Source organism: Opisthorchis viverrini (assembly GCF_000715545.1).
Source record: "Opisthorchis viverrini unplaced genomic scaffold opera_v5_102, whole genome shotgun sequence".
NCBI lineage: Eukaryota > Metazoa > Platyhelminthes > Trematoda > Opisthorchiida > Opisthorchiidae > Opisthorchis > Opisthorchis viverrini.
In genome coordinates this window covers 35127-43682 of record NW_008751761.1, presented here as the reverse complement: position 1 = coordinate 43682, position 8556 = coordinate 35127, and the positions used below count along the sequence as shown (strand labels likewise).

General features: G+C 47.0%; 1 protein-coding gene across 1 annotated transcript in view; it reads right to left on the bottom strand.

Moving 5' to 3' along the window:
* Window positions 1-8556, bottom strand: part of T265_05513 (hypothetical protein) — a gene marked incomplete at both ends in the record, with an annotated part of 45892 nt that overhangs the window by 28517 nt on the left and 8819 nt on the right. The window contains one exon of the mRNA XM_009170547.1: window positions 1567-2102. Coding sequence (XP_009168811.1) covers window positions 1567-1981 — 415 coding nt within the window. The remainder of the gene's footprint in view (window positions 1-1566; window positions 2103-8556) is intronic.

The window sequence follows — 8556 nt, the reverse complement described above, 5'->3', positions numbered from 1 at the left end:
TGTCAGGGCGCGCCCAGACAGAAGAAAAAGCACATATGCACAGAGTGACGTATCCCCAAGGTCACCATCGGTACGACACGTCCGGAAAGTAGGTGAGTCGGCGGCTCCCACCAAACACGGCCTAGCAACACACGACCAGCGTAGTGGGCCTGAGAATGTTCACGACCGGAACATCACCATTGGCTGTACGGAGCGAACAAGTGAACGACCGTATTTGGCCAATTAGTCATCCTATATATTTACGCAGACATTCTGTGTTTTGTCCTGGCAATACAGCCGTGTTCGCAGTCCTCTGACTTCTCCCTATCGCGTAGTCTGGCAGGCGCACTGCAGGCGTAACCCATAGCTCGGTCACCGCACAGATACAACAAAAGTGTAAGGTGCTACTGAAAGACTGGGCAGGCTCGAACCCTGGCCTCATGCTTATGGATGAGCCACTTGAGGTAATAAACAAGTTTTTCCACCTGGGCAGCTGTACCAGTCCCGGTGGTTTAGCGTAAGACGATATTTCTATTCAGATTGGGAAGGCAAGAACAGCTTTTGTGAACCTGCGTCGTGTGACGTAGACGTGACAATAGCTTATCGGTCAAGGGTCGAATTTGCAGTGCTGCGGTGCTCTCCATATTACTATATGAATCAGAAACCTGGCCGCTGTGCGCCAAGGATGTCAAAAAAACTTTCATTGTTTGACAATCCATATCGTAAGAGCATCGCATGAGTCCGGTGGGAAACCCGGAAGATCAGAAACGTGCTCCGTATGCTAGTCGACCGACTTCCTCGAAAGGTACTTTTGAAGAACCACGTGAAGGGTGGAAACGAGTCCGGGGAAGTCAAGTAATGACTTGGCAGCGAAGTATGAAAGCAATTACCAGCAAACTCAGTTGCGCTGGTCATTGCCGTCTCCCTGGACGGAGACCCCGAGAAGGGATATAGCGATGGTTCGGGAAATCGACAGATTCGACCCAATCACAGGCTCAGTGGCATCCATGCATCCTTGACGTCAACGCATAGTTTCCTCCCCGATCTCCCCAACCAAAAGTCCGCTGTCACTTCTGGATTTACGCGTCAATTATATCAGGTACGGCTTCGAATGTATAGCTATCCACTCCCATTTTCCCAGATTACTGGGAATAAATGCGGTTTACTGCTAATCGGGTTCAAACCACGCATCTTCCGGTCGGCAGAGTTGCACTCGAACCACTAAGCCATCCACTCGAAATGATGATGACGATACACGTGCCGCTAGACATGAATCACAAATGACAAATTTATCAAAAAAAGTTTGTTTTAGCAAAACTCATCAAATGAAGTGGGTCTACGACAAAAAAACTTAGCAGTGCTTTGGGTGGAAAGACCATCTCGTTCTTGGAAGCACTGTTCTTCTCTCTGCGTGCCGCCCTTGTTGTAAAGCGGCTGCTTTCTAGCCTGACGGTCAAGACAGAACTGTTCTACACAAACCACCCATCCACGTTTCCCTATCACACAATCTCAGCTACGGAATATGCAATACAGTCCATTCAGGAGAATCAACTTAACGGGTTCAAAACAGACATGAACAAAACTTACCTATGCTGGTTGTTGGACAAACAGCACTCTCAGATCGGCGGGTGGATGTCGTGGTTGGTTTTGTTAGCTTCGCGGAATCATAGTCCACCGCCGACAGAAAACTTCCCAAATCCAAAGCATCTGTGGAAACCAGATCAACTTCGGCAAGACCTTCCGCATCGACCAAACGACTGATCAACTCAAAGCTAGATGTGGCTACTCTATCCAGATCGTCAACATTGATGTCTTCAACAGGGCCACTGCCTGATCCGGAATGCTGAGAAGTAATGGATAAGAATACATCATGCGGAATGTCTAGTCCAGAACCGTGTATCACGGAAGCGTCCGAACATGGATTGGCCAGTGATGAGTGACCTGAGGTGCCTGTGTTGAAGGGAAGTGTACCTGAGAATGGGGGAAAAGAGCTGGATGTCATGACAACGGCCAGGGTGCGCAATCGTGAGATTGAATATCAGGGGGTATCCAGCACACTCGCAAAGTGAGTCATTCGAACAACGGTCAGACTCGAGTAGTCTTTGGACGTTGGGGCCATCGAGCTGGAAAAAAAAAGGAAACAGTGTATAACCAATTCCGAAGACAGAGCAGATGGATTGGAGCTGAATTAAAAACAACAAAGAGATAAAATTTGGTCACCAGTTCATCGAAGTTGGGTAAGAAAATAAAAGAAGTTAGAAGTACTGAAAAACTAACTTAGCAATATGCCAGACAGACACGTCTCAATACTACCCCAAAAATAGAACTAAAAGACCATATCCACCAGACGGGCTGTTTTCCGGTTGCAAAACGTGATCCATAAGATGCAAAAACACTGTAAAACAGCAGCACAGCCGGCATTGGTTGACTGTGTTATCATTAGTGAAGGGTCGAGATCAGTGTTACTCCTGACCCCCCCCCCCCCGACAATGGAAAAGGAAATAGCGCCTGTTTTTCTATCAACCTGAAGTGCCCTTCAAACAATGAATCAGACAACTTGCACACAAAATGACAGCACGAACGCAACTGGCATAGTTAGGCACCGTTTCTTGTGACTCGTCCAGTCAAGAACAGTCAGGATGGCGAGCTACACCAACGAAAAGGAACCTTTTAATAGCCTTCTGTCCTTTGAGTCACCGTAACTTCATGAGATGCAGTTTTGTCAAAGCCAAAACACCATCACGAAAGCTCCCCTTAAATCGCGACAGGTATTTTCAAAGACTGGACACTGTAGGTGTGAAGCCCATGTCTAAAGGTGGTCCGATGGTAGTTACAAAGTTACACAAAAACGGGGTGAGGAGATATCTTTGTCGGACACCTGTCTTGTTGACAGGCTTGCAAAGATCTTTCCACACCGCCCATAAACACTGGAATATCAGGACCGGATTGTATTCCCGAACTTCTGAGGTATTGCCCATTCAGCAAGCGCCGTTAGGCGCACTAGCCAATCAACAGAACCGAACACAACATCGAAATCAAAGAACATATTGATTTTGGGTCGTCTGTACATATGCCGCTGTTCTAACGGAGTGTGAGGATTTGCTTGATGCAGCCCCTATTTGGCCGAAATCCTGGTTGATGCTCACGTAACGTTTTAAATCGGCGAATAATCAGCAATGCCAGAGGCCCTGCTACAGTAGGGACTGGACTGACACCTCTGTGGCTACCCCTACTGTGAGAAGATGGGTTGTGCTATCAACTCATTAAGTGATTTAAGTAATCTATGCTGAGAAGCCCAGAAGCAGTGTGCCCCTCAGCTTTTCAGCATAGATTGACTTCAATTAAAGAGCGAAAAATCTATTAAAATTCCCAGATCTCCCCATTCCAGCAGTTATAGACTCGCTGAGGAATTAGCTGCCGTCCATGGGAAAGGGGAGATGTAAGGTGGGTGAGAACGACTGAAAGACTCGGCGATTGCGGAACACGCACCGGACAAGGGACTAAAAAGAGATTTGGAAAATGTTGAGGTTTTGAGGCGAGGACTACGGTCTACGCCACACAGACTGATCGCTGAGGCAGTAGAAATCGCCAAGCATCCCAGTGTTATCAGAATAGAAGGCGTGGAACTGACAAGCGTGTGGAGGACGGTTCTGGATCAGTCGAGCTGACACGTGTTGGTGTGCGGCCATCAGAAGGAAGAGTGGTCATCATCTGAAGTCCACTTGACCTCAACTCCCTCAAACCAAACTGCCGGAGCACTCACGACCCCACAAAGATCAGGAAAAATCAATCAGTGGCAACCGAGGTGAATCATCAACTGAAGAACTCTGAAGTGGAAGATTAAGGAACCAAACCCGGTCAGAATTAATTTGCCCCCCCACCCAATCCACCAAAGCAAGATTTTGACAACTTCACTAACCGATAAGAGCCATTAAAAAGCGAAACGTTGCCCAAATAAAAACTACCGATTGTTTATCAAGCTCTTCTGAAACGAGAACGACTCTCCTTGCGTGCGACTGAAAACCCTACTAGGCATGGCAAATAACAGGTCCACTAGTCAGTATGTTGTCACCTATCGCCATCGTGTGCTGGACCCATTATGGACAGGAGCAGTCAAGATGCAGAGGTCGGGTTCGAACCACGGATATTCCGATCAGTAAATTTGCACTCCAACCAACAGCTGTACGCACGTATGTAGATTTCGAGATAACTGCTAGATTTGACGTGTATAATAAAACATTAGCTGCATTCATCACTCATCTTCTCGCATAGAACCTGAGATATCCCTTCAAGAGCCCCTTGAATAGATGTTGCTTGATATGCCAATCCGATCCAGAAAGGGTCCTCCGTACGGAAAAATAACTGGCGTTGCGTATACGGTATTCTTCTTCGGCATACACTAGCTCAAACGGCGATATCTAGGTTGTCGAATTCGGGGTTAACTGGCTGTAAACGGAACCCGTCACTTAATCGTTTCCCTGTGCTTCCCTCTACGGCCAACCTAATGGGCGGAAAAAATCACGCCCCCCCCCCAAAAAAAAAAATTCTCCCGCAAATCCAGAAGAAACTTCTGTATTATTAGTCACAAGCCCACACACACCGAACTGACGACACGCCTGTTGGTCAGCTAACCCAGTTTTAGTTTATTGACCCAGACTGAAAGTGAAAAAACGCAGTCGACTAAGGTGCGGTCGCGCGCGTGTGTGTGTGTCATCGATTGTTACACGTCCATCGCAAAAAAGTCCGGAACCTCCTCTTACCCGTCTGTTAACATATCCACATGCCGTGACTGCAACAAGTTAGTGGTTGTGCAACAAGCAAGCAAACAAACAAACAAACAAGCAACTTTGCTTGGCCTGTCCGGGTCTCGCTCAGGGTCAAGAGCCAACCAAACGTGAGGGCAAAGCGCAGCGGTGGCATAGAGAAGCATGACGAACAGGACACGCACATGCAAGCAAATTTGCGCGTTAGTCAACGTCCTTCCGGTCACCCGACAGAGCGATTCGGCAAGCATAAGTGAAATGACGCAGCTGCCTAGTTCTGGGACGATAAGGTTCACGTGCTGTGTCTATGCCGATTCCGGGCGCAACCGATGGAGTAACCAACTGCCCCGAACCCGACTGGAGTTTAACTGGGTGAATGCGCCAGTATGGCAAGAGTTTAGGGAAGGCATTTCGATTTCCACCGTGTGCGTGTTTTTTGTAGACATCCATAGACTGACTCTGTACCGTGATCGATTGGCTATTCGTACCACTACTAATGTCAATAGAAAGTAGAACTACGGACATGATATTTGCTCATGACTGCGCATGTCGGCAAGCCGTGATGTGGCCGAGAGCACCCGAATGACATGAACAAAGGGTCAATCCGAGGACACATGCCGCACTACATAGAATTGCACAACGACAAACCGAACTCCGTCGAAGCTCTGGTTTGACTAGCAAACAACAGACAACCCGTGGCCAACTATTTTCAAAATGGGAATGTGAAACGCCAGCGATCCGGCGCACCATACAGATAGTCTCACGCCACACTGATCAGGCCGTTTTAGGTTCGGAGACTCGCAGAATGAGTCCAGCAACTGTTAGGTAGCATCTGCTCGATGTGGAAATGGAAACCTGTAGGTTAACTCCAGTGCGATTCCTTTCTTGTATCCAAAACAAAACCAGTCAGCACGATGATACACTCGTCGGAAATTTGCCGCGAGCATTACAAAGTCTAGTTTAGCCATACTACTAACAACTGTCTTGAACGCGTGTCATCGATTGCAATTGTCCAATGAGTTTGTGGATACTTCGATTTGATACTCACAAAACTAACAGCTCATATTACTGAAAGGGTGCGATACTTTTAAGGCCATTCTAAACAAAGTAAGTGAGTGTACCGCAGAGTAGGTAAAATGTGCTTCAATCCCAACCCCCATTGCTATTTTCGTACGAGCCATCTTCAAAGGGGTCTTAAGCCTATTTTCCCAGAGCTTTCGAATAAGTTATTATCCACATACTGTTAATGCCAAGATAACCATGAACAATCATATCTTCAACAAGGTAGGATAAACTACAACCTGTTCTTGACAGAACAGTGGGCAAAAGTGGCTCAGGAATGACATCCCAAGACCGCAAAAGTGACTTTGTCTGTGATGAATTCGTTCCTCACATCTCACTCACAACTGAAAACCAAGCGGTCTAATCATATTTGATCAGTGAATAATAATCCTAAAAGGTGCAACCCTCTGCCAAATTCACTCTGTGCTGTCAACCAAAAGGCCTGCATTGATTCAGTGTGCTCCATTCACAGAAAACCCCGAAGAAGCATTTGCTTGACAGACCTGACCTTGAAATACGAATAAAAAGCGTGCTCCATATAAGAGGTACACAATGTCTCAGGCCTTAGCAACTTCCGCGTTACGTCACCAGATGGCGGGGGCCTAATCAGAAGGGTTGACCGATCAATTGTTCATTAGAATTTCCGAACAAAAACATTTCCTTGTCATGCGTCTTCAACACTTTCTGGCGTCCAAGCGCAATCACCAACGGTGGTTCCCGTGCCAAACATCAGCTGACTCGAATGAAATGTTGTTTTGCAAGTGTGCCACCCGGCATCGAAAACTCAGTACTGGTGGCCTTGAAGAATCACTGGTTAGGTCCAAGAGCATCGTGAATGTGGATAAAGTGCCACCCAATTTGCCGTTATAAAAACCGAAAACTATCGTGAAATCAATGTACGATCGAGGATAAAGTGCCACCCAATTTGCCGTCATAAAAACCGAAAACTATCGTGAAATCAATGAACTACAGTTGTCTGTGACCCCCTGTTACAACCTGGCTGAGTGAGAGCGGAAATTTTTTTGAAAAAAAATTACACGGCCTCAACAGTGTTTTGCAATTGGTGTTCCTCACAAAACGGGGGAAATTGCTGCAAGCCCATGAGTCGAATAATTAACCATCGAAATCCGTGGGAATGGATCAGCTGTCCAACTTGGATACGAAGAAATCAAGGTGTAACCAGAGCAGTTTTTACCACTACTTCCGCGCTTGAGTTACGGCTGCTTTCACAATTAAGTCATACTGAATATAAATATGCGTATACAACCACTAAAGTATCCCGGTTTTGGCACACTTAGGTTATAAACCGCATGAGTAACATAAACTCAGGTGATAATACGGTCAGCAGGGACGAGATGGTTAGAGCGCGAAGCTACTGATCGGAAGGTTCGTGGTTCGAATCGACCTCTGCTTCTCGACTTCCCCTGTCTAGGCCTGGGCAACCAGGCAGTATCCCAGCCCTCGTGCTTCCTTTGGGTGGCATGGCAGCAAGGCTAGAGCTGAACGATCTAGTCAGTGAATGTAAAGAGGACAACCAATAGACGAGTCAATATCGATCTCTCACAAGGAGAATCCTCTTCAAAATGGATTTTGCCTTCCAGCACTACTTAAGAAAACTTTGGATGACCTTCGTGCTGTTCGCCTCCCAGGATGGGATCCACGTGACCTTCCGTGTACTTGGCTAAAGACAGTGAACGGCACGGCGCCCAACAGATATCAGTGGCGTTGATGCTGCCATTGTCTGAGTGCTGGAGGTCTAAGCACCATGGATGTTTGTGGTAGGCTAGCCCTACGTCCCCTTCACTTGCAAAACTCTTTTCTTTCGATTATGAGGTATACCGAAACACATTGACATAGTTGTACGGCAGTGAAGTACACGTGTTCTTATCTGGTATTCGCGTCCATGATGATTAATTAAACTCCGGGGAGTCCTTTAACGGTTTTGCCCTTGTCTCTCGTGATTGGTTATGGGGGAGAACGATCACAGGCGGCCTGAAGGGGTTCACAGTTTGTTAAGTAGATGTATTAGAAACGTGAAACGATGGCCGTATTTTCGAAACATATTCTAAACACCATTGACTCACTTAGATAGAACTATTTTGCCACTGATTCTTGCTCGAAAAGAAAAGAAAGCGTTCAGCTGTAGCATTCTTCCGGTGCCTAACTGCCATGCCACCCGAAGGAAGCACGAGGGCTGGGATACTGCCAGGTTGCCCAAGCCTAGACAGGGGAAGTCGAGTGACGGAGGTCGGATTCGAACACGATCGATCACTTGAAGACCGGTACAGTTGAGTTATACAGGTCACTTAATCACTTCGTTGATCATACCACACGAAAGTTGTTAAGCTGTAGTGCCCTTTCGGTGCCTGACAGCCATGCCACCAGAAGGAAGCATGAAGACTAAGAAACTGCAACCACGGACTTCCCGGCAAGTAATGAGCACTCTAACCAGAGCCATCCCGCCCCACATGAGGAGTGCCAAGTACCAACCTTGGTCATCATCATCATCATCGACAGCATGAACCTTGGTCACATCATCATCATCGACAGCATGACATGAGTGTTCAACACCGATGCTTCACTGCCGTACAACCATGATTTATTTGAAAGCCCTATTCTACAGAAAAGAGTAAATGTGGACGAGGGAGGGATTTAGTGCCAGCTTACCACAATCATTTCGAGGTGCCTACACCTCCAGACATTCACTCAGGCAATCTGGATAGAAACTGACAACAAGAACGCCACTGACATC